This window comes from Crassostrea angulata, chromosome 9, assembly GCF_025612915.1.
Source record: "Crassostrea angulata isolate pt1a10 chromosome 9, ASM2561291v2, whole genome shotgun sequence".
Taxonomy (NCBI): domain Eukaryota; kingdom Metazoa; phylum Mollusca; class Bivalvia; order Ostreida; family Ostreidae; genus Magallana; species Magallana angulata.
In genome coordinates, this window is record NC_069119.1 from 35,364,026 (window position 1) to 35,391,083 (window position 27,058).

The 27,058-nt window shown below is 32.7% G+C and overlaps 2 protein-coding genes and 1 long non-coding RNA gene across 4 annotated transcripts; 2 read left to right on the forward strand and 1 right to left on the reverse strand.

Annotated features, from left to right (window-relative positions):
* The first annotated feature begins 1,450 nt into the window (after positions 1 to 1,450).
* LOC128164312 (uncharacterized) lies at positions 1,451 to 3,421 on the forward strand. 2 transcript variants are annotated; one of them, XM_052828105.1, is made up of 5 exons: positions 1,451 to 1,572; positions 1,653 to 1,711; positions 1,818 to 1,955; positions 2,314 to 2,403; positions 3,150 to 3,421. In XM_052828105.1, exons 1-5 carry the CDS (start codon positions 1,502 to 1,504, stop codon positions 3,341 to 3,343), a joined length of 552 nt encoding a protein of 183 aa, XP_052684065.1. In that variant the 5' UTR covers positions 1,451 to 1,501; the 3' UTR covers positions 3,344 to 3,421. The 2 variants fall into 2 exon arrangements, with proteins under 2 accessions (XP_052684065.1, XP_052684064.1); XM_052828104.1 differs by having other exon boundaries at positions 1,466 to 1,572; positions 1,650 to 1,711.
* A 7,633-nt stretch (positions 3,422 to 11,054) lies between these two features.
* Positions 11,055 to 15,950, reverse strand: LOC128163397 (uncharacterized). The gene is made up of 4 exons (XM_052827002.1): positions 15,771 to 15,950; positions 12,932 to 13,124; positions 12,245 to 12,334; positions 11,055 to 11,711 (listed from the first exon to the last, which is right to left on the reverse strand). The coding sequence occupies exons 2-4, from the start codon at positions 13,029 to 13,031 to the stop codon at positions 11,086 to 11,088; spliced, it is 816 nt and encodes a 271-aa protein (XP_052682962.1). The 5' UTR covers positions 13,032 to 13,124; positions 15,771 to 15,950; the 3' UTR covers positions 11,055 to 11,085.
* A 3,966-nt stretch (positions 15,951 to 19,916) lies between these two features.
* Positions 19,917 to 22,704, forward strand: LOC128163808 (uncharacterized). The gene is made up of 2 exons (XR_008240864.1): positions 19,917 to 20,184; positions 22,437 to 22,704. It is a non-coding gene; the product is annotated as an uncharacterized LOC128163808 (long non-coding RNA).
* The last annotated feature ends 4,354 nt before the right edge of the window (positions 22,705 to 27,058 follow it).

The following is a 27,058-nucleotide window of genomic DNA, read 5'->3' on the forward strand; positions in this document are numbered from 1 at the left end:
TGTCCTCTCATCATACAATCTGACATACTTACTAAATAGTTTAATACTACAAATGGTCTTTAGTCATTACATGGGTAACAATTGAAAACTATGTTAACAGTTTGTTTTGAAAAATCAGAAAAAAAGAGAAAGATAAGCTGTTAATTTTTTTATATTTTAAATGTAAATCTAAGGTCTTGATCAAAGTTGACATTATGTTATGTTCATTATGAACAGCTGTGCTTGAGGAAATATGTAGATGCCTTTTGTCAATGTTCTGTGACATATCGTTAAAGTTCTGTTTGTGAAATCCTTTGTCAGGTACTGATTTCCGTTCGAAGCGAAAAACAGATACAATTTATCATTCTATCTTCTTATTATGAGAAATTAAGTTATTTGCAGCTTAAACCGTTAACTTCCTTAAAAGTAATATAATATTTACTTACTCTGTGTATTTCCTCCTAAATTTCTTAGGAAAACCGATTGTAGTAACAGTTCTAACAAAGTATAGCAATATATAGCTATCTAAGTATGGAAACTGACAGGGCTAAAATCTACTTGCACTATCAAGTTCTAACCAGTTTTTCTATTAATCGAAACCTTCAGCAACATCAGAACAATATCCCACATGAGTCACTAAAACGTATTTTATTATTAAAATGCAAATTTATGTTATAAAATACTTTTTTTTGCTTTAGTGATAATGATAGCTACGAAAATCGGATACATATAAATAAACACATTTACATTTTTTTTTCTTTCAAATATCAATATTAATTTTCAAGATAAGCGTTTTCAGTACATACTTGTAAATCTAATATCTACTTTAAAACACCTTTATCAATATGAAATAAAATATTATTAGTTTTAAGGAATTTAAAAAAAAGATTTTTTTAACCCCCCCCCCAAAAAAAACCCCACACGTTCTGACATTTTTGCGCAAATGCTTAATGTTTACCGGGATGTCTGTGTTTATTTCATTAAGATTGCTCGATGATCGTTGCCAGTTTTAGCTTGAAATAATATTCTTAAGAAGAAGAGCTCTATAAAAAAATAAAATAGTAAAATTATAAAATAAAAATAGAAAAACCCAAATAAAAAAGGTAAAATCTATTGATTTTTTTCTAAATAATACATGTATTTTTTTTAAATAAACAAATAATATTTAAAATATTAGGAAGATTTGATGGTTTCTTTTTTTTAACCGGACTTCCTTATCTCCAAACGGAAAAGATTCAAATATTCAGCTCTATTAAATATTTTTTTTATTTCAAGAACTGCCTTACCGTAACATTTGTACCATTACATGCATGTCGTTTATGTTGTATTAGGGGTTGTTTAAAGTACTTTAACCTTCCATGTATTTCAATTTCCTTCAAGTGTTCATCTCTCATCTACTATCTGGCATTTAATTACAAGGAAGAATATACTTAGACCATAATAAACGTTTTTTCAAAATTATATCGGAACAGTTTTATTTCCTACTCGGACATGCTATAAACACACTTAGACAAAAGCTGCGATGTTCTGCATTCTTTTAATATCACTGCTTCTTCTGATGGTACAATATGTCAATATGAATGCCTTGAGAGTGTGAGTAAATTATTCAAAAATTATATAAAAATGTTATATCACTGATTGCATTCAGATTTCTTACTTAAATGTATTAGTAGAAATGTGACTGACTGCTTTGTGGATTATGTATGGGATGTTGAAGAAAAAAAATGCACTGGTAAGTATACTCGGTCTTTACAAAAATTACATTGGTTTGAGAAATTTAAACACACTGTCAGGCATTCTCAAAATAAAATACGCATAATAATTCATATTTTGTTCAGCTTGTCCTATAGGATATTTTGGGTTCAGCTGTAACACAGAATGTGTGTACCCATATTATGGATTGAAATGTGCATTAAATTGTTCATGTCCTGAACGGAAATGTCATCATATTTACGGCTGCAACCAAAGACTAATCGGTGCGTTTTTATTGTCAGAGTACTCATTAAAAATGTAACGTTATGTATGTAAGTATTGTTTAAAAATATTTATTTTGTAAGCTTTCAGCTTGAAATCGTGCTATTGAAAGAATATATCATTAGAACAATATACATCTGATTAATTCAATTTTCTAAAAATTGTATTCTCTTATTTTTTGCTTTCCATAATCCATTGAAAGTAAAATCTATCACAGTTGACCTTTTAAGAATGTAAATAAAGTAAAAAAAAAAGAAAAAAAAGAAAAGAGTTTGATTCTAAATTATCATAAGTCTGCTTGAAACTAAGATCGTATCTAAGATTCCCAGCCATTATATTGGATATTAATTTTGTTTTTAGATACAACTATTATAGATTCGAATTCACCAAAAACCTATGAAAAACTGACTACATTGTCACATATAACTATTGGAAACAGCAAATTGAAAGGTAATAGCAAAGTCGTATACAAATAAAGAAACTACATGTATCTACGATATTTGTTATCAACATTGCTTTTATTGTATATATAATATGCAGAGGCTTTGGTGTGTTCGTTAAAAAAGAGCAGATGCATAAATATTTACATATTCCAGTGTGTTTGTCTGTGCTTACATTTACATTTTGTAACTTATAGTCGAATACAGTTAATTAATGAAGCGTACTACTGGGACACAAGCGTAGTTGACATATTCATCCGAAATGAAAGTAACGTCAAATGTCAGTTAAATAATATTTAATTGAACTTAAGCCGAATTACAAAATATACAAAAACATGTTAGTAATAAGGAACCATAATATTATCAAGTGATCAAATACGGTGTGGCGTGATCAAATATACCATTAAGCTCTTTGGGTTTTATTGGATTTTTATCACACGACGACCGTATTCGATATTCTCCTAATATTAAAAAAATCAATTCCTAATTCCGTAAATTGATTAAGATCCGTGAATCACTTTATCATTTTCGTTGTTCAAGGGTTTCGTAATAATTTCAGTTTCCAACTCGTTGACGAGGAGCACCCATAATGTTAACAAAATATTATTTATAAATATACATTGGTTCTTGTACTCAAGACCATTGTCAAAATAACTGCTATAATATGCTCGTCTACTCTTCATTATATATACATAATTTGACATGGACCGTAAAAATAAACCGAACTAATGAACAAAGTTATGTTTTTATTTACAGAAAACGATGACCTTACAGTCAGCAAAGATAACAGCAACAACGGCCAGACTGTTATCACGGAAACAGAAAGTAAATGGACACGCCCCGTTCTGTATGGAATATTCGGGCTAGCCGGACTGTTGTTTTTCATTACACTGGTTTATATTTTTACACATCAACAAACTCAACGACCGACTGGTGTTGGGGTCCCTTAATTTACTTATTAACCATATCCGATTAAGACAGCTACTTTTTGGGGGTTCTTTTTATTAATAAATCAATTGTATTTTCTGGACGCTAAATATTAATAAGTTAACATGTTCTTTTCTCAAATTGCCTATAACTTCAAAAAATGAATTTTACGAAAAAAATAAACACTGGGAAAAAAATGAAAAATAAAAAAGGACAAAACTATTTGCATAGCTATAAAACTCAGTTATATAAGCATTTCCTAAAAGCAATGTTTGCATATCTGAATTTTACTTAAACTATTTAAGAAAAAATATAAATATTTTGTAGAAATATTATCTAACTCTTTAAAGAATGCCGATTGCCGGATTTCGGTTTTGGCTTTTAAGTCGTTTTATGTAGATATGAGTTAAAGATAGCTTAATAAAATTTATGATAATTACCGCAATATTCTCTTGTCATTTCTGCCATTCTATCTATAAAACTGTTGGCATTCCCATTGATGCACTATATCATATAAATCTCAATTAGTTTCATCAATGATGTGTGCGTACATAATTACCATATATTATTATCTTCAGAAAAAAGGACTTTTGAACAAATTTTGATTCGAACAAATGGAACAAAAGTAAATATATTAAATACATGTTAAGACACCAAATCATCATTTCAGTAATGTGATATCATTTTTCATATGAATTGATCCAACTGTATTGAAAAATACAAAGTAAATGTCGCTTATTACACTTTTACACTTTTAACAACCAAAAAAAAAATAACTGATAGTTTTGCGAGTCAGTGTTCTGTTTTATTATTATAAGTATATGTACAATGAGGATATCATTTATGACGATTTATGGTGAATAGTGGTCTGTTAAACCGTACCATAAGAGCAACAGTTCCTCAGAATTTGGAGTATTAAAACATTATCGATTTGCGACCCCTTTCTTTACATTTAACTTTCCACTAAACTACATACATGTACCAAACGAAGCATGTTCGTTGAAATCTAAAAGCAGAAGTTCTTGTGTCGCGACGATAAATAATCTCCGTTTATGTTTTAGAAATTGCCAACAGATGCCAAATATTGTAGAAAATGATTGTCGTCGTTATTTCGGTAATTCCGACTTAAGAGAGTGTATTTCAAACATCCCGATTACAATTATAACAAACTTACTAAGTTAGCAAATAACTTGACTTGAAATAAAAATATACTCGAGGCCATTTTCAACTTTCAATGATAGCAGATTAATAGATGTCCTTTATTTGATAAGAATGCATATATATTTATGCATACCTGTATTTATTCTGTTAGTGTGGCGGCCTGGGTCAAAATTTCAGCAAGATATTTCACTTGTGGAGACAAGCACCAAATTTTGCAAGAAGGTTCCTTAAACATTACTCGATCAAAAAATATCGTTGGCCATTCAAGCTTTGGTCACTTTCAAGAAGGCCGCCTCTTATTTCAAAATTGCGTTTTTTTTCATAATGTTTTCATAATATTGTAAATACTTCACGGTAATATTATTATTTTCTCTGAAAATATGAAGAAAAAATTGTTGTATGATATAATTTGAGGTTCATTCTATATGAACACTGCGCATGCGGTTAAAAACATGCTGCAGTTCAATTTTGAATGTACATGATCTAATCGTCTGTGCAGTTGCAGTTGCAAAGAGCTGTGCAAAATAATTCGGACTTGAAACATCTGCAATTTTCAGAAGAGCTAGTAAGTAGACGTCATTTTGGAGAGAATTAACGCGACCAAAATAGGCTATCGGAAAAACATGACGGCATGTTTTATTAACGTATCAATGCACTGGCTAGAAATGGTACTTTACCGCAATTGTCGAGAATCGGTCTTGGTCCAGTGTAGATGGCTTCACTCTGATTATATGTATTTTTTAGGTTTGTTCATAGATTCTGACGTCACATATAAGTGACGTTATATGAACGACAATAGTGAAAGTTGACATTTGATGATTGCTTAAAATGATTTTAATATCCCGGACAAGACACAAATATTTGCAAGCACTCAATAGTGCCCACAATAAATACTGAACATATCTTAGATGTCGGACATTACATTTTATTCAGTCTTGCAAACGCTTATTGATAAGCAAGACTGACCATGGATTTCCGGCGATGCTATGCATTCTTCTGTCTTTGTGTGTACATGTATCATTCGTTGTGCTCATTTTAAAATATGTTTTTATCAAACTTAAAAAAATATGGATGTTAAAATGAATTGTATTTGAATACATGTACTTACATCGATGGATCTTGAATTACATGCAGACAAAATTAGATCAAATGGCTGAGTAGTGCTTAAAATGTATGTGTATTTCTTCAGATAAATTTAACACCATTTTAGCTTGAAATGTCTGCACTATTCAGCATCAATGTATGACTTGGCGATGAAGTTTTGGGACAGCATGATAAGAACTTACTGATCAAAATAGCGTAGACAAGACACATAACTTAAAATCTGTTCACTTTAATTTCATTAGACTTCTGTGCAGATGTTATCTTTAATGACCCTTTCACAAACAATACTGAAAAATTCAAAAATGTACCTTATCTGTTTCTTGAGAAAATGAATAATTAGTAACAACAAGTGATGTCAGGCGGTGCAATGTGCGACGTCGAAAATTGCTAACCCTCCACATCGTTAACGATGAAATTTACGTTTTATTTCCGAAAATGTCTTGGAAAAAAATATTTTCTTTGAAAATGTACCATGAGTGCACATTCAACATACATTTCTAGATTGTTTTTCCTAATTATAAACAATCTAATGACTCCACGCTTGCCTTGTATTACTTGATGACTAACGTCCATCTTATCAAAATGTGTCATTTAGCATTTTGACGTCCAGTGAGTTTCTTTTTTTCACCTATTGTCATCATACTCGAACAAATATGTTCAATGTTGTTAAACTACTTATTCACAAAACGCAATTTTTCTAATCAATTTTGTTACTTTTATTTACTTCAAAAGCCGCGTTTGATTTGTTTCAAGGTCTACACATAATTTTATCAGTTACTGCTGCGCCGCCATAAACACTGCCGTCGTCATTTTATTAGGAGTTAACTTTTCAACTTGTCACAAAACGCGCTATAAAATATTTATAAGTTTTGTTAAAGCCAAAACATTTACTGAGTAAATGATAGAATTATTATCAAACATAAATGTATGTTTTATATGTATTTTGTCACTCGAAAAGTACTTTTCCTTGCGATTTTTATTTCATTCTGTTGATTTTTAACTTTTAGTTTTTTGACGTTGCGCCGCATGTCGAATTTCTGATCTAACATGCTTTCATTTCACTAATTTAATCTCAAACAATATTTGATTTTAAAACATTATTTAAATACAAATTACTTGAACCCTATCTGGCACAAATTTCATCTTCATGTGTCTTCGATTAACTGAATAACGCCACTTGTCTACGCTATTTTGGGGCAACCCTCGTAGATTCACAAATGTCTGTTTTAAGATATTAAAAGCTGTATTTGGGATTATTTGTACTCAAACTTATGTACGTACTTCCATTTTGTTGCTTACTGTAGTTATTTGAAATGTATTTATGAGACTATTTACTGATAATGTCACTTCATTTTGAGCAAATTGAGTTATTTCCCTTTTCAGTTTGGCAGTTGATCAAAATTGATCAATGTGGCAGCGTTTGGCTTAATTCTGTGTTGCCTCAGATCAGATGCATTTTTTTGGCGTTATATGTGTTTATCTGAAGAATGAAGTGTTTCATTCCAAGATTGGCATTGTTTCCTGTAAACTTTAGGGAGGGCATTGGAACGAATTCCTGTAACAGGTACGATAACTATTCTTAAGTGACATTATCAAAAGTAAATGTCTTGAGCACTATCCGGTTTCAAATATTTTGAATAAAAAAACCTTTCGGGAATTGTTTTTAACTCTTTGTCTTGTCAATTTTTATTTAAGTTTTTTAACAGCTCTGATTGCACACAGTTTGAATTTATTCAGGTACAGATAACTGACCATGAGATATACGTTATATGTAACAATATTGCAGTGTCCAATTGTCTCTAAATCTTCTTTAAATCTAAAGAAATTCTGACTATTTAAGGTCAAGATCTAATAAATGAAAGGTGCCTACAGGTTTATAAAAATTAAGATATAAATTATTCGAAGATGCTTCATAACAATAGCTTTGTCTCATAGGGTTTTCCGGGGCTAAAATGTTTGATAAACACAATGAAAAATAATGTTTTAAACTGTCATTTTCAATAAAATATGAAGGAATTGAGAAACAAATTTTGGAGTTTTGTCAAGTATTGACATATAAAACTTACCTAAAATGCCCACAGTCTCCCAAAAATTAGAATTAAACAAGCTCTTGACCCCTTTTTTAAATGATGTCAAATTGAATATCGGGATTACTTTTCCAATGATTTAACATAGAATGACAAGAAATTGTTTAATTTTCTACATAACTCCTTTAAAGCCGTAAAGCACGGGGAAAAGATTCTTCAAATCAATTATGATGTCATAATAGTTTAAGCGCCAAAGAGACACTCTGGAATCATTTACTAGATCTTGACATTTAGGCAGATTTCATTGGGTATAGTTTGCTGACACTCCTACCTCTTTAAAAAAAATCTAAATATTGTTCTGGATTTCCGATGGCACGGATATTATGAGATAAATTTTAGATTATCAAAAAGCTCAAAAACCACGCTTCTTCCATTTTATCCGGAAACTTTTTGATTAACATCAAAGTGAAAACCTGTCCGGTTAAACATTCAATATTCGGAAATCTGCTCTGATAGAAAGAGACTGACGTACAGAACAATTTTTTTGTTAAGAAATATAAATGTTTTAATTTCTACATCTTTAAACAGAGCTCTTCTTCATTTGGAGATTGATACAAAAGTGGTCACGATAAAAACAACTGTCTTATAATGTTGATATACCCCAACCCTCCTGTTCGTGTTTCTGCATCATTTCCAGTCATATTATGAAATCCAGATGTGGATAACTTGATTGTTTGAAACTTTGTGTGCATTTTTTTTTCTGACAGCTTATATAAACATGTCTGAAGATTTTAGTGTCTCATTATGAACACATACAACAATATGGTAAACATCCGAAATACAAGGAAGCTAGAGGGAATAACTGCTGCACTGCTTGTTGCCATGGAGAGTTCACTGCTGCGCAGCTTGTTTCATAGGATAGATAACTGCTACACTGTGCATGTGTTTCCTGGGAGATAATTTTGATAAAGAGGAAGGCGGAAATAAAAAAAAAAGGAACAGTGAGAAGGCGAGATATTGGATTGATAAAAGGCGAATTGTTGTTGGTGATGATAAATAAAACGCAGTGCACAAAATGGATACTTAGCTTTGACCTAATGATTACCTTGTATCTGAAGAAAGGAGAGAAATTATCGAATATTTTTTGTGTGTATAATATGCTTCACGGTGTGACCGTTGGGGCGAGCGCAGAAGGAACCACACATCTGTCATCATTGTTAAATGCAACCCGTGGACTTAACCAAACCAAAAAACTTTGGCTTTGTCTCGAAAACTTGTTCCACCGCAAGGAACCCGAAGTTATCAAACTTTTATTCCAATGGCCCCTTCCTAGTCTTATACACTTAAACAAACTACCACTGAGCAATAATAAAATATTAAACAGACTTACATTGTATTAAAATATTTTGATAAAGACAACGCCGTTTTTTTTATGTAGATACAATTATGATTTATCTTTTCTTTATCTTTTAATAATGATCATTAAAACAGTAAAAAATAAATTTTGTCTGTTATTTCTCATTTTGTTCCTTGTTGTAACCTGTGTTTTAATTATTTTCCTCTGTGACATTAATTTTGTTTTAAATCTTTTTAATTTTTGTACGCTATATAAGCGTTGTAGACATGTGCCCTCACCCCTTTCTTAGTGTGTGATATCCAATAATATTTGACCACATATGCAACTATATAACAAATACATGTACCGGTAGATATTTTAACAGTTTATTTCTTTTCTTTTATCTATTCATTACAAAATGACGTGGCTGCACGTAGATCTAATAATGATTAGACTTTTCTTTCTTAATAATTTTTTGTCACCTATGCATATATGATTGGATCAATATGACAATAAATTTAGCATGGAACTTGCATGTATATTTACTAAGCCAAAAAAAAATCATCAAAACAAAACTAATCAGCCAAAGAGTCACCGTTAACACTGATACTGAGTACTTCCTACATGATCCAGTACATATGTTTGATCCACCTCTAAATGTAACGCGAGATCTTTGTGACGTCATAGTAAACAGCAAAAGTTCAGGTTTTTTTTTTACGTAAGCTTATGCGTTGTTTACTGTAATGTTTTTAGAAGGATTTTTTTTATTGTTAAATGAAAATCATGTATGCGATGTAGAGGTAAGAATTTTCCGTAGAAACACCTCCTATTCCACCATGTTGCTATGCACCGCAAAGGATCACTGGGATAGTAGAACATTTTCACGCATGTCCACAAAATTTTCTTTGAACAATGTGCAGATTTCAACTCGAATTTCCTCCGTTCGTACACGTTGTCTATGGAGCTCGCTACGCGAGCGGCGCTTCGCGCCGCCTCGCTGCGCTCGCTATTAATTAATGTTATCAGAAATTGTATGCCCTAGCTTAGTGTGTGCTTTAGCCTCTAAAAGAACTTTTTCTTTAGAATTTTCTGTTATACAGTTCCTTTATCCAAGAATATATGACATGGGTAAATGTTATGCATATTGTCGAGTAAAAATTCATTAACTAATAATACACCAATGCATTTTTGATTTTGTGTTAAATTTTGATAGGTTCAATTGTGTTTTAATGTTTGAATATATATAAATATAATTCATTACTTTTTTTATTTTTTAACATATTATTAATGTGTATGTTGTATAAAAGATGTGTTTGATCTCTTGGTCAAATCATACGTATCTACTTTGCATTTTTACGATAAAAAATATGAAAAGTTCAAATATTTCACTCACTCATTTGCCTTCTTATTCCGATTGATTTGAAAAGTTATATCAAATATTGTTATTGAATTATGTTTTTTTGCTTTATAGAGTTTTTGTAAAGTAAAATACATTTGAACTTCAATTTCTTTGACATTTGTTTCTCAATTTATGAACTTGCTTATATCGAATTAGTTTGAGAGTTGAGTCAAACTACTATTCTTATGCATTTTGCCTTTAGTGTATTCATTTTTTTTCATATTTCAATAATATACCTATACCCCATCAACTTATTTCAATACAACAATCATCATTATGATTTATTGACATTTTTTATTTGTTTTGAGAAATGCCAAAACACAAATAAAGAAGAAGGTATAATTATTTTCTTTCAATATTTGCCGTAAGATTCAAAAGTTCTTTAACCCTCACAAAAATACTCACATACTATCGTGAACATGTGTGTATATAAAGTACCAAGTTATAAACTTTTATCTTGTTTCAAAAAACAACCATATTTTGATTATTTTCATAAGATTACACACATTGTACAGTCTTTTTTTTTTTTTTTATTAAGTTGTGAAATGCATGTTCATTATGTATACCTGTGAAATAAAAAATTGAAGAACAACGAGGACCTTAATGGTATGTTTCATTCACAGTGTGCACATAATGCAAAATACTATCATTAAGAATTACAAACATTAACTGCCAGCAGATGTTGTGCTTGCTATCTTTATAAAAAAAAAAAATAATCCAATATATCACGAAATGATTTTAACGGAAAACAAACCTTCCAATCAAAAGCCCACTTATCAATAAAAATAACCCACACAAAAGTTCTTTTCGCGTAAAAATTCGTCTGAACGACGTTTGTTTTTCTATTGCCATTTCCTGTACAGTTAAAACCACATGTAGAATATCTGGTAATACGATGTTCAAACTGCGAATCCTTCTGTAAAATGGCTCTTGAAGGAGAATTAACTGTGCAAAAAACTGATCAATTCCTCCTAAAATAATGTGAATCAATCCTATGACTATTATAGACATTGCTGCCACTGGTTCCACCTTTGAATCTTTTGCGCATAACCGGAAGACATTCCATGTCGAAAATAGCTCCGTTGTCGTGAAGAATAATTGGTGATATACTTGCTTATAGAATCCATCGTTCGTGTAGTTGAAATAAACCCAATATGAAAAATAATTCGGATAAATATCTAGAATGAATAGAAGCAACATCCTCCATCTTAAATTTCCCGCGCTGTACAGGTTAAGTAAACGCTTGAAAGCCTCGTATGCTACAATGATTGTTCCAAACGTCATTATCCATATGATTAGCGTGTCAAATGTGGCGTTGAAGTAAATGTGTTTGTAACCAGTTTTTCCTGGACTTTCATATGAGCCTAAAATTGTTTTCAAAAACAGAAACTTAATTGTATAACATGTAAATATGATGAAGCACATGTATACATTATAATAAAAACAATGACATATTACAGTGGAAATATTACTGTTGGCAATGGCTAAATTTTCGTGAGTTTTTTTTTTCTTTTACGAATTATTTACAACCCCATTAGAATAACTTTCATTTTCTCACATATTCGTCGTATAGATAAATTCACAAACTTAAGTCTAAAACACAAACATTTAGAGAATTGACAATCCACAAAATTAAACGATTCCACATTATTAGACCCGGAAAGGGGGGGGGGGGGGGGGGGGTTGTGCATGAGATGCATTAAAATTTTAGAATTACGTTTTTTATTTATATTTGCATGGAATATGTTGGATTGATCGTTTCGTTTTTTATAATAGTGAATTAAATTGTCAAAATATAGCGCTATCGTGTATACCTTTTTTTTTGGTATAGAAATATTAAAATATTATGCATTTTGTCTTTTGTTCTACATGTAACTATTCGACAGTACAATCTTACCTTTATATACCGTATCAAAACAAGAACATGTACACGATGTCCTGTTTACGGGGGCCTTATTGGGGACCCAAAGCATTTTGTTCACAACACCTTGAATAGAATATAAGTAAAATTATATTTATTAGAAGTTATATAAGTAAAATGTAATGTCATATCCTAGTATGCACCTATTACGTTCCTCTCTCTCTCTCTCTCTCTCTCTCTCTCTCTCTCTCTCTCTCTCTCTCTCTCTCTCGCATATTATATATAAAGAATAAAAATAAAAATAAATAGCCGTCCCCCTTCCTTTATATAAATATATAGTGATTCATGAGGTTTGAATATTCCCTCTTAAATCAATTAACTAATTATATAATAATTATTTGTATAGTAATATTTCTGTAATTTTGTAAATTTTGAATTTACAACATGACACTGCTACTAACAGACCAAGATCGTTAGGTTGAAGTAATTGAAAGAAAATCCTGATAAGCTTGCGCAAATCTAGAATGGGGGACCTCTTGAAATTTCGAACCTATCAAATTTACATAGTGAAATGACTAAAATTAGGCCTATAACCCCAACCTTAGGACAAAGAAAACAATCCACCGTACCCAGTAAACAAAATAAATCAACATATAACTCCCTTCCGCCCTTCAACCTTTTGATATTTGTTAGATCCGCACGTGTAAAGTTTAACAAACAAACCAATATGAATGCATGGAATCAGGAACACAACGAGAGCAGCCATCCATTTCTGATAGAACCCACACAATGCCGAGTTTCTCCAACCAGAAATGTCCGACATGATTTTTCTTCATCGGGGGATTATTCAACACATCGATGGAGAATCCGGGGCGGCGGTCGATGACTGTTCAGACAAGGCCACTTTATACGTATCCTGTTTGATAATGAGCAGGATTTGATAACTGTCTACATTGTAGAGAGAGAGAGAGAGAGAGAGAGAGAGAGAGAGAGAGAGAGAGAGAGAGAGAGAGAGAGAGAGAGACTTTCACCGGTTTCGAATTTTCAATTTTTTACCAAATTTGACCCCAGAAAAATTATTTTTAACATTTTTGGACAGAAAAAATCCCCTGCGGGATTCGAACTCATAACTTACAGACTCGTAGTTAACGTTCTAATTCTATGCGCTAACGCCGAAAGGTAACAATATTTGGAAAGAAACCATTATAAAATTAAACTTGGTTTTATTGTTTATTTTGATTGGAAGTACCTCACGATATGGAGTTGGTGTACTATGGAATGCCATAGCTGCCTTAAGGTCAATTTCATATTATATGAATTGGTATATTTTTTTTATATGCAATAGTAATATCATTATATGCAGTGCTAACATCATTATATGCAGTGCTAACATCATTATGTGCAGTGCTAACATCATTATATACTATTATTTCACCATTATATTCAGGGGTAAAATCTTTATATGAAGTGGTAACATCATTACGTTATGTCGTAAGATCATTATGTGCAGTAGTTTATTCATTATATGCTATGAATAAATCTTTATATGATATGATAAACTCATTTCATACAGAGCTTAACTCATAATTAACTATTGTTCAATCGTTATGTTATATGGTACACTCTTCATGCGCAGTTGCAAAATCCTTTTATGCAGTGCAACTTCTTGATCACATTAGGTGATAAGTTCATTATATGCAGTACTAACATCATGTTATGGTGAATTAAAACCATTATGTATGGTGGTAAAACCTTTATGTATTGTGGTGAAAGCTTTACATGCAATTTTTCTTAAAGTTAATTTGATTTTTAAGAAATAATAAAGAAATTGGTTGGTCTTAACCTCTTTTTATGGTTGTTTCATCCACTGTATAAAATTAAAGCTCACCGGGCATGTATTTTTGTATTTTAAATCCTACAAAGAAGGTGTTGCAGTTCCTGTGCTATTTTCCATAAAGCTGTTGCAGATATCTTCATATCATTTTTATAGGACCATTTTATACGCGGATCAATACAAAATTTTCGGAAGGGGGGGGGGGGGTGCGATGAATACTGAAGTTTGTCGAAGGGGTGGGGGGAGGTGGGTTCGAGGCAAATTTTTGGTAATTTTATAGAAATTTTAAGAAATTTTAATTTTTCTGGGGCGGGGCCCTCCCCGCAACCCACCACCACCCCCGTTCAAGACCCCCATGCATTAAACAAATTGTAAAATGGTTTCACTGAAAAATGTGACTGGTTTCATGGCATATCCGATTTTTGTTTCAAAGAGGCATATTTTTAAAGATTATAAACTTCGAAAAAAACCTCCGAAGTTAAAAAACGGTGTTTTAAAACTTAGCAAACTTCATCGTGTCTAGTATAGCCGAGTGGTTACGCAGGATGTCCGAATAATCACCGAGACTAACTGCTTGGTATTTTTTAAATCAATTTTTGAAAAGGTAATACCCCTTTCCGATGGTTTTGAAAATAAATGATGTCGGGATAAATAAGTTTCAAAACGCTTGTCATTGTAATATTTTACATGTGTGCTGATTTTTTCAACGTTACCGACTTTGTTCACATTATAAACATTTGTAGCTGCAAATCTGTAGCTCTCTGGTTGAAAAAATTCGGATAGACAAATTGTCTATCCGAATTTTTTCAACCAGAGAGCTACAGATCTGCAGCTTGTCTATCCGAATTTTTTCAACCAGAGAGCTACAGATCTGCAGCTAAAACATTTGCTGCTGAACGAGGAAGTAACGCATTAATCGATAAAGTTAATGTATTTTTTTTTGTAAAATATGTCGTGTTCAAAATATATATACATATTGTTCGACATCGTTAAAAGCAAGCTGTGCAATAATGTATGAATCAGCAAAATACGTATAAGTTTGTTCCAAGCACCACGTTTATATGGATGCTATTAAAATTATTTTAAATAACAATCAAGAGCAAATTAACTCCTCAATTTAAAACGTTTTTGAAGAAACAGAATTAGATTTATTAATTCAAAAAGCTCCAAAGAATTACATACATATTTAAAACACGATAGCAAGTAGAAATCAAATTGTTCTATGTTAATATCAAGATACATAAAGTGATCTTCCTAACTGTATGCGCGGATCTAGAAGCAGAGGGGGGTATTAAATTTCAGCTATGGCTTTCCATAGTGTACCATCTTAATGCACATGTGCTTGAGGACAGGACCATTACATGTACCCTCAACTCTACGGGATAGTTGTCTCTTTGTTTATAGACTTTGAAATTCCTGAAATGTGCACAACTCGTTGCCTTTTTAAGTATATGAAAAATATAGTAAAATAAACGATATTTTTAAAACAACACCCATACCTGCATTTAAAACTTGTTGATTCAAATAAAAAACGGTAGTTTTTGCTTCGTGGAAAAAATTAATCGCCCAATTGCAACCTACGAAACTCATTAACCTGTCTCTGCTTGCAAACAGTATGTAACTGATGAAATTCATTCTAGCTTTAGTTAATCAAAGTTACAATTATAGGTTACAAAACAAATCCATGTAATTTGTTGACAGTTTGCAAAAAATAGATGTAATACATACCTGTTCTTCAATCGTATTTAACCCATCACAGCAATTTGACAGCAAATATAAGACCGTGTGTCAATTCAATGACATAAACAGATTTAAATGTGTGTATGTTGATACGGAAACAAGCAGATTTACTTGACCTCTATCTAGCGGAAACAGGATTGCATCTTATAAAATCACCCATTTCCCTTTGTCAGTGATGCATGAAAATTGAAATGTAAAACAAAAATTAAAAATGTTGCGCAAACATTGTGCAACATATTTGTATGCAATTTGCAGTGGGCTTTATTGCTTTTCTGCTGCCCGGCAGCGATACCTTATATGCATATATAGTAATAGTGCATCAACCACGTAAGATTGCTATATATCTGACTCAATGTCAATTCAAGGTTACGCTGTTTTATTTGAAAATGTAAAGACATCGGCGACAATGTTACATAGTGGTGGTTTCACTGCTAGGTAAGCATATACCGTGTCATTACTGACACGTAGCATCGGGGGGTGGGGGGAAGACCCCGCCCCCTTTTTTTGCGCAGCAAAGATTTTTCTTCAATTTACATACATGTACAAAAAAATGAATTAACATGGAGCCCCCCCCCCTACACACACAATTTTATTGTGCCATGTAAAAGGTTGAATTGAAAATAAGAAAAATAAACAGTGAAATTTAAATTAAAGATATACATTGTACCTGCCACCCGGCCTCCTCAAACTAATCAAGGATAACACACGGGATAAATGGAAGTTAATCAGGTAGAAATAAAATCTGTGTCTGTTGTGCCCCAGGTAAACTTCATCAGTTTTAGGGATTGGTGTAAGGGATAAACAAGTGCTCCTTTCAAAGGAATGATCGGCATGTAATATCATTGTTCGGCTATGTAAATGTTAAATGCAAAAGCATTACGGTACATGCAGTAAGCATAATTATGATTACACGGCCGTAGCGGAGTGGAGGTAAATGAGGCATATATTAAAGTTTGGGTTTTTTTTATGTCAGAGTGAACTCGCCAAATTTCCAGTTTTGCAAAAAATTAAATCACAGAAAATATCATAATATCTTGAAGATCAGGCACGTAGCATCAGGGGGGGCCTGCCCCCCCCCCCCCCCCCCACTTTTTCTCGCAGCAACAATTTTTTTTAAAATTTACATATAAAAAATGGAATTATCATTGAGTTGGCCCCCCACTTTTTTGGGAATATGTAAAAAATTGATATAAAAATAAGGAAATGAGTAATAAAATTGAAGTTATATAGTAAGCCAGCCCCCCCCCCCCTCCCCCCCAACGGATTAGGAATTTGAAGATTTTGGGAAACATAACATTTCCCTTTTTTTTTTTTTTTTTTTTTTTTTTGCTTGTCAAAATTTTTTGGACGAGTCTGCCCCCCCCCCCCCCCCACTTTCAAAAACGATGCTACGTGCCTGAAGATGACAACATAATGTTCAGTTTTGATCCATATTAAACCCACCAGCTCTCAACTGTCCAGCTGCTACCCTCCCCATACCTTTAGATAAACTACCCAGATTAGAAGAAAAATGCCCTCTAAAGAAAGAGCAAGATAATCAATTGAATCCCATTCATGTGGCTACAAAACCACACAATTCAAAAGACAATTTATGAGATAACCGAAAGATAAACTTTTATAGTCTTATACTGCAAAACACATACCTTTTGCCTAACTGCAAAATGAGTGCGCTACAATGGCACGCGGTTGTTGGTTTTGTTTACAGAATACATGCAGAGTAGGTTATGGATACGGTGTATGAATGATTTCTCTTAAATTTAATTAATGAAACAAATTATATTTGATTATTACTAGATGAATGAATAGACTGAGGACACAGAGGAAATAAAATATTTTAAATTTACATAATCGGTCCCTTAAAACATACATAACTAGCAAATGTCTGCTCTAAAAAGTGTTAATTTTGCGTCTTTCTTGTAAAGATTTTCGAGGGGGAGGTCCCCTACTCCCAATCCCTTTAATTTGTGACCCCCTTCCGCACCTACCCCCACCCGAGCTGCGCTCGTCACTGAAGCCTTCGGCTTCGATTGTTGCCTACACATATATATGGGGCACGCTACGCCCTTGGATTAATGTATATCGCACCGTTTTGTTGATTTCCGAAATAGCAAGGCATGAATAAATTTTACTTTTAGTCGGCGAATTTTTGATTTCTTATGCATGTAAAGAAAAATGTGATTTGAAGCAGTATGCATTGTACGCAACTGTATAAATGTTTTACTCTCAAGGCAAACGTATTAGAATACTAGTAATATTTTTTAGTAATCTACTTATGATTTTGTATGAAGCTGTCATTGCAGTGCAAGATGCAAATAGTAAAATTTGCCAGATGCTTCATATGTACACATCTGTGATCGGCCCAAACCGATCACAAAAATAAAATCGTTGCCCGAAATTTTCCACAGAATGACTTTATCGTTGACGATGACAATACACCAGTAAAGCGATCAAGATCCGTGCTAAATTACTGAGAATATGAATCGAGAAATTTTGTGGCCTGTCACATCACCGGATGCTAATATTATTAAAAAAATGTTGGTTATTGTTCAAAAGTCAGCTGAAATAATGCGCAAGGAAAATAAGAATGAATGACGCAGCAGACATCGAACAAGAAATTCGGAGAATTTGGACCTTAAGACCATTCAATAATTTCTAACATAACCCGCCAACGCGGGTTATGTATTTTTTCTATAATCTCGCCACCTTCATATCCCTCATGAATCACCAAAGAGAGCATTTTATTGTTTGAATGATCCGCCACTGTATGATTTGCAAAGGACTTAATAATTCCTTTTATTTTAAGGAAATAGTCATTGGTTGGTGATTAATTAGCAACACAGAAACCCTTATGTCCGGAAAAAAAACTTATCAAAAAAACTTTTATTAATTTTTTTTTTCTGTGCAGGGATTTCATCTCTGTGCCTGGAAGAAACGTCTGAAAGTAGAACTGATGCGGCGAAAAGGTCATATACATATTGTATCTCCACTATTACATGTAATTAAGGTCTTCCGTTTCCAACGGAAGACGTGCTGGTTAAGATTATTAGGGTCTTCCGTCTTCAGCGGAAGACCCTTCTATTATTCTATTGTTTCTTTTTCACTTTTCTTATTCTTATTAGGGTCTTCCGTCTTCAGCGGAAGACCCTTCTATTATTCTTCGGTTTCTTTTTCACTTTTCTTATTAGGGTTTTCCGTTTTTCAACGGAAAACCCTTCTGTTATTCTACTGTTTCTTATTATTATTTTTTTTTTCCCCGCAAATTTTGTGCACGAGATTTCTCGAACATTTTTTGTCTGATTGCTATGAAACTTTCAGGGTACGTAGATGATATTAATATCTCTAGACGTTTTTTTCAAATTTTTAAAATTCACTTCCGGTTATGAGTTATTGCCCTTTAATAGAAAATTGGGGGGTCTTTTGTCCAGAGTTGATCTCGGGAACTACAGATGATAGATGCATGAAATTTGGCGAAATTGTCGGTAACATTTTATAATTTTGCTGGCATGAAAATTTTGGTAATTTCTATGTTAGTTTTTGAGCTATTTGTCGCCAAAGTTTAAGATTTTTTCGGGGCTGAAATTTTGTTGCTTTTTGTATTATAACCTTTAAACTAAAAATATTTTGTTAATACATATAGAACAAAAGTTGTTTAGAATAACGAGAGCTTTTATTTAAAATTAAGAAAAAAGGGCTGGCCCCTATAATTAGGGGTCAGCAGCTCATACACGTATTTTTCTGATAGCAAAAATCGTTATCATTTTATGAAAAAAAATTAATTTAGTTATTGTTAATATATTAAATAATCTCATTTGGTATCAAATTAAACAAGTTCTGTCCTATATTTTTTGTCAAATTTCATAAAACAAATATGTGAGAATCGTACATGAACGAGTTAATATGTCTACACAGACACACAAGCGAACAAATGCCACATTAAGGCCCAGGCATTTACTGCATTACGTTGTGTTGCGTCTTAGATAAATTGTTGTGATTCAATTTCATTTTTTTCATCTATATCATTTATGAATTCAATGAACACACATTTAAACGTTCTATGTGCAACTATTTGTCGGGGCGCCCCTGTTTGTGACCCCGCGCGCGCGCGCGCTGAATGTAAACAGTAACGAACGGCATTGTAGAAAAGAGAGAGCCGTAATGCAGAAGAGAAGTTGTGTATTCTTTCGGTGTACACATGCATTTTCAATTTGCTGTGAAACATATGAACATGCACAGGGAACAATACTACATATTTGTTTAAGGAGGATATTTTTCTCGTGTGAATCGTTTACGAGGAAATTCTGACAGCCACTCTGTCGACGATCAGCCGTTGATAAGCTACGAGTAATAAAGGAGAAAAGATGGACATTAAAGTGTGTGATTTATGTGGATGTTACTGAAGAAGGTGAGGCTTTTACTCCTTTTAAAGTTTCTTGTTAACTGGTTAAAATTTAGTATATAGTATAGATGTACATGTAAGTACGTGCACACTGTTAGATGTTATTGTTATGGTGTGGGTGTTTGTTTACTAACGTGTAATTTTTACATGTTTCATGGGTGTTTAGACTCGCTCGAGGTTCATGGGGTACTGGAAAGGGTAACTGAATTTATCTATTTAAAAAAATAACAGATTGTGAATTTTTAACTCAAAATTCAAAGCAGGGTCTAATTAGAAACATATCATATATTCTTGTGCAGAGGACTCCAAATGTAGTCATGAATACCCTGTAGACATAACTTCAAGTAAATAAAATTGTATACTTCAGACTTCAGAGTTAAAACATGACTTTAATATCTTTATGATGCCGATCATTGTATCATTAAAGAGGTATAGCAGACCAACGGGTACCCGGTACATGTACTTGTACATGTAGGTTACAAGTTAGAACTATGCCTACCATTCTACCAGTTCACATAATTTTTCTTGTTTAGCAGTTATGATGTGTACTTAAATTGTCCTTGTTAATGTTTTAAATGTAATTTTTTATTCTCTTTTTTTAATCTGGCTACTGGCAGTACTGGCGTGCGAGCAGTTCTCGTCGAGGACCATTTCTCGCTGCTGCACTGTTAGTACATCATATTTTCGTATATAATTTTATGTGTTGATAAAATGACGTAACAATGCACTGGTGAGAAATGGTACTCGGCGAGAACTGATCGCACGCCAATATTGATTAATTACAGACAAAAACTGAAGGTTGCGAGTGTTATTTTTAATTGAACAACATTGTTTAAAATAATTCTTTATATATGTGACGATCAGACCGGTTTGAATATTACCAGTGCCAGATAGCTCAGTTGGTAAGCACCTGACTAGAGATTCAGGGGGCCCAGGTTCAAATCCCTTCATTATTTCTCCCATCCTGTTACAATATTGGTGTTGTGACCAACCCCTGGAACTAACAGGTTAACTCGATCCTGCAAGGGATGATCTTCGAGGGTGAAGATCATTTAAGGGGGAGGAATGTGACGGTCAGACTGGTTTGAATACCAGTGCCAGATACATGTAGCTCAGTTGGTAGAGCACTTGACTAGAGATTCAGAGGGCCAGGTTCGAATCCCACTTTGTTCCGTCGTTATTTCTCCCATCTTTTACATATACATGTATATCAGATATATGACAGATGATTAAGGTCATCACATGTTTTGCAAGATGCAATAAGTGTTAAAAACCTTTACTTTACAACAGAATACATTTAAGTGAATATTTATGTTTCTTGTTATTATTTGGTGTGGTTTTCTTGACAGTGTCGCATAAACAATTTACCCGCTCCTAAAACACAAACTTTATTTTTGTGGATTCAGCTTACCGCTGATTGGCTGCTGTTGCAGCAGACAAATAAGTTAGCACGCACAAAACACAACTTATCAGAGAATGAGTTGAGTTTATTTAAACTGTTGGAATTTGGGTATTTTTTTTTTAAATGTATACTTGTGACAAAACATATATGTGGTACATACAGCTGTAGCTTTATGAAGAAAATTTTGGTTAGACCATATATACCTATCATGCAAGTAAATGATATTTACAAAAAACTTGCAATTTATGGCGCACGAAATATACGCTAGTTTTATAAAGATTGACATACATGTAATGTACCACATTCTTTGAAAAATAATCTTTTAAAAATTCTTCATTAAGTTTACTCATACATGTTTTATGCTTATTACATGTAGTATTGTTTTTAAAACATGTAATTTATAAGAAAATAAACAAAAACCCACGCTAAATTTATTTGCCAAAAAAAAAAACACAGTAGAATTGATAAAAAATGGTATACCAGAAGCTAATACCAGTACATGTACTTTGACGCTGTTCGGTGGGTAATATTCGTTTGTAATTTACGAATTGAAATATTGACTGTTGCACTACAAGTACGGTAATAAACTCTCTCTCTCTCTCAAACTCTCTCTCTTTCTCAATTTGATAAGTATTTATACCTATGAAAATTTTTTAATATTATATTATGACTTGATATGCAAATTTTTGATCTTGTTCTGCCTAAATGTTATGTCATGTATTGGGATATGTCATACTTATTACACTGCATGGTCAGTGTATTTTTTACAGAAATACTATGCATATGTTAATGTAAACACAGCTATTACTAGTACATGTATGTAAACACAGCTAATTATTTTTTTTATTTATTTCAGCTCAAAACAGACTCTTGTTACCACATGGCTTTTACCGGTACCTGTTGATTCTTGTGTGTCAGCTCCTGAGATTAACCTGTCACCTCTATCCACATGCATATTCCTTGTGTTCTACAGACTATTTACCGGTAATTCAAATTAAATCCGATAATGCATGAATAATAATGGAACTTGAAGAAAGCATCATGCCATGTTGTGGTTTGTGTTTGATAAGAAATTATGAAAACAAAATTAAGGCTGTTTAAAGAAATTCATAATTGCTGTGAAAATTTGTTTTTCAATAAAAGCATACAATTATGTTTCCTTTATTTTTTATTTCATAAAGATATTTAGATGTGTTTACATAATTGAACCCCCCCCCCCCTCTATTTAATTGTCTGCATTAAGATTACATGTAGGATATGTAAATGTACATTTGACTTTGAAATAACATCTGCTATGATAATTATACCCCCGCAAACGAAGTTTAGGGGGGTATATTGGTTTCACCCTGTCCGTCTGTCCGTCTGTCCGTCTGTCCGTCTGTCTGTCTGTCCGTCTGTCCGTCTGTCCGTCTGTCTGTAGACGCAACTTTGTCCCCCATATAGAATTTTTTATTACTGCATGGAACAATTTGAAAATTTGTACATATGTTGAACACCATCTGAAGATGTGCACCTGCAATTTTTTTTAAGATCAGACAAGATTTGATGATTTTATGACAGTTTTCATTTTCCTTATTCTATATATTGTACACTAATGTTGAAAAGTAAGGGAGGTAATCCTTACAGATTTTATTAATTAATTAATAGAAAACACTCTAAAATATATTTATATAAATACATCCAGATGGAGTTTTTTGTCTTTATGTCTTAATTAATAAAAAAAAATTATTTTTTATAAGTATTCTATCAACTGACAATGCAAAGTTTTTGTTTGTCAATGATAAATTCTTAGGAGCTAACGAGAACATCAAAGACAAGTGTGGCTGAATTCATTTGTCCCAAGGGAGCCATTATCTGAGCCATGGTTCAGATGGAGCATGTGTTTAGGGGAAATTGATAATCTGTAAAATGGATGATGGTTTTGGGGCTATTTTAAGATGATAATCTCCTTTGGGAGGAAATAAAGAAAGAAAGAAATAGAGGTTGTTTAAATTTATTTGTCAAGTAATTTGATGAAGTGACCCTATTGGGCATTAATTTAAATGAAATTCAAAATTACTGATATGATTGTAGTGTTTTGGCAATTTTAAAATTGTTTGCAATATTAAATTTTCTTTTTTACATATTTTTACATAGTATGGTAATTATGGTAATGTTTTGGGAGTTTAAGGGATCAATTTTCTGATATGGAGTTCAATTGTGCCATAGGAGAAAGTGAGGAAAATTTGAAACAACTAATTGCATCTGTCAAGACTCTTATTAGAAAGATATTGAAAGTCTTATCAACAGAAGAGCATTGCTTGGCTACCGGTATATCTATTCACTGCAAAGGGAGGGGTTATTGTCATTTTGTTGGTTTTTCTTTAAATCAATTAAATTAAAAAAATATATCATCAAATACATACATTTGTAAATGTATTACTGTTATAGATATGTATTTACAGTGAAATTCTGACAATTTTGATTTTAATTTTTCTTTAACTATTTTTTTTTTGTTTTACAATTCTAGAATTTTTTTTTTTTGTATATGTTCCAAATCTTAATTATTATTCAATTCAATTATTTGTCCCATTTGAAATTAGCCTAGCGGGGGTATTAGTCCCATTAGGACAGTTCTAGTTAATTTCGAAATGAACAAGAAACAACCTATTTCTACCTTTCTAAGGTATATATGCATAAAAAAGTAGAAAAACATGTCAAATTTGAACATTTTTCATTGAAATCAACTCTGTCTCCAGCTACCTGGGTGTGTTTGAATTTAATTCTTATTTAAGGCAGATGTCTAACTTGTAGGTTGTAACTTTCTGTTTTAGTATGGTTAGAAGGAGACTAGAAATCAGAATAGATTAGATATTCACTAAATATGATTGTTAGCTTACTTTTTTCATGAAAACAAGAAATCATAAGCATGACAGCTGTCTATTTGTTAATTAAAATGGTACAAATCATACAATAAACAAATAAAGATCAAATTTTAGAATCATTGATGATTGTTTTCAAATATGTGTGAGAAATTACTCAAGGAAATTGCCACACGTTTCATAAAATTAGGTAAAACATTTCAAACCATGACTTTTTATGAAAATCAAAAGATTGGGGGGTGGGGGGTATACATGTAAGGGTATTTCTAAGTGATGTGAAGCTTTTATCATGGTTATATCATGTAGGCATATGTTGTATTGAATAAGGTTTCTTTTTAAAGGTGGTTGAACAAAAGTTGACCTCTAAAAGGTCAGGTAAAGATGTTTTACTATGGAGAACCCTGTAAATCTGTGTTTACTAAAGGAAATTGGAAATGGTGGGTTCACTTAAATGGCCATATTTTTATTAAACCTCAATGGAATTGGCAATATGTGGTATTCTTTTTCTCAGAATTGCATTAGCTTTCTTATTCTAAGACAAACCGTCTTTTCATAAAAATGTTAGTGTACTAACTTAAAGGTACAAGGAACAGTTTCGGATAAAGTACCGTCAATATTTTTGTAAAATTGAGAGTGACTGTACTTGAAGGTTTATCATTGTTGCGTAGATTCATGAAATGAATTTTAATGATTATCAATAGTTAGAGGGATGTCTCTTGTTGGAATTGGTAAGCAATATTAAGGCCCCTAATTTTAAGTACATGAGAAGCAGAAATAAATTGTGAAACTTGCGGCTATGACAGATGTGTTGACTTTACAGTGAAATTGAAGGTTACAAACGGGAGGTTATATAACATGAAATGTAGGTGGATGGGATATTATATGCCTATTTAGTATTTACTGGGTATGAGGACAATAGCAAGTTTATTGTCCCCCAAGACAGCAACTATTTAATGAGGCAAAGCCAAGGGAAATAGTTGCTGTGGAATGGGACAATAAACTTGCTATTGTCCGAATAGTCAGTTAATTGGTATTTCATTATGCAGAAGAAAACTTTATTTGTCAGTGATGCAGAATTTCTTGATGATAAACAAATTAGAGTTAAATCAAACTTTGTATTTAATGCGGCGATCTTATTAGGTCAGAGGTGTTCCGAGTTTACGGTGATATGGGACACTTCCATGTTGTGACGTATTGTTTATCGAAATAAACAATAAAATAAAGTTAAATTATATAAGTACATGTAGTTTCTTTTCAAAAATGGTCACCTAACTCCTTAGCACAGTGGGTTAGAGGGTTTACTAGGAACCTGTAAGTCATGAGTTCGAATCCCGCTGGGGTTTTTACAATTTTTACCTTTTCAAATATTTTTAAAAGCTATTTTTTGGTTAAATATTGTAAAATTTGAAAATTCTAAACTGGTGAAAAGTTTTCAATTATATAGTACTTTAATCCACATTAATATCGACAGATGTCCCATACCACCTTAAAAAGGAGGGAAATCAAATTCTGCTGATGAATGGTTTTGATGACTATTCACCATGGGCAGATAACATGGATACTATTTTAAATTAGATAAAAAGGCATGTTTATGCGGGCGCCTTCTAGTGATCAATTTGACCGTCTGTCCATCCGAGATGGCTTGACAGGAGCATAGCTTCTCTCCCCTTGGCCCAATCTGGCTCATACCTCATCCACAGGGTTCCTTTGGTTGAAGGATGTGCAGTGACCTTGAACCATGTTTTTAGGTATAAGGTTAAGGTCATAGCAGAATTATATATATAAAATCCTTGTCTGGGGCATATCTTTTTTCCCTTTGGTCCAATCTGGCTAATACTCACAGAGTGTCTCTATGGTTAAACGATGTGCAGTGACCTTGCATGAAATTTCTAGGTAACGGGTGAAGATCATATCGGATCATGCAAAAATCCTTTTTTGAGAGCATATATAGTTTCTACTAACCCCTATTTGGCGCAGACTTCACATAAGCAGAGCTTTTTAGTAAAGGGTGAAAGGGTGTGTAGTGACCTTGAACCTATTTTCAGTGAAAAGAAACTGTGAAGGTCATACCAGAATTATATTTTTAAAAATCCTTGTCCGGAGTATATCTTCTCTCCCTTTGCTCCAATCAGCCTCATACTTCACCCACATGATGCCTTTGTTCAAAATATATGCAATGACATCGAATGATATTTGTAGATGAAGAGTCAAGGTCTTCAGATCACAAAAATATCCATATTTTAAGAGCATAGATATACTCTCCTTTTAGCCCCTATTTGGCTAATATCTTACCTTTACAGAGTTTATTGGTTAATGGCGTGCAGTGACCTTGAACCAAGTCTGTCAATGTGAAGGTCATAGCAGATCTTTCTAAAATTAGTTTTAGACAGTAGATTATTTTCCAAATATGCTTAATCTTGGTCAGATTGAACAAAAATGCATGTATGTTAGGGGGAAAAGTGCTATGCCAGCTGGAAAAATTTCAAGTTATAGGTCAAGGTCAAAGCAGAATTCTCTGAAATAACATAAGCGGGGCCCTTTGAAATGTTCACCATTTCAATGTTGTCTGGTTCATAGTAATTTTACATAGAAAATATTCACAGAAGAACAGTAAAGT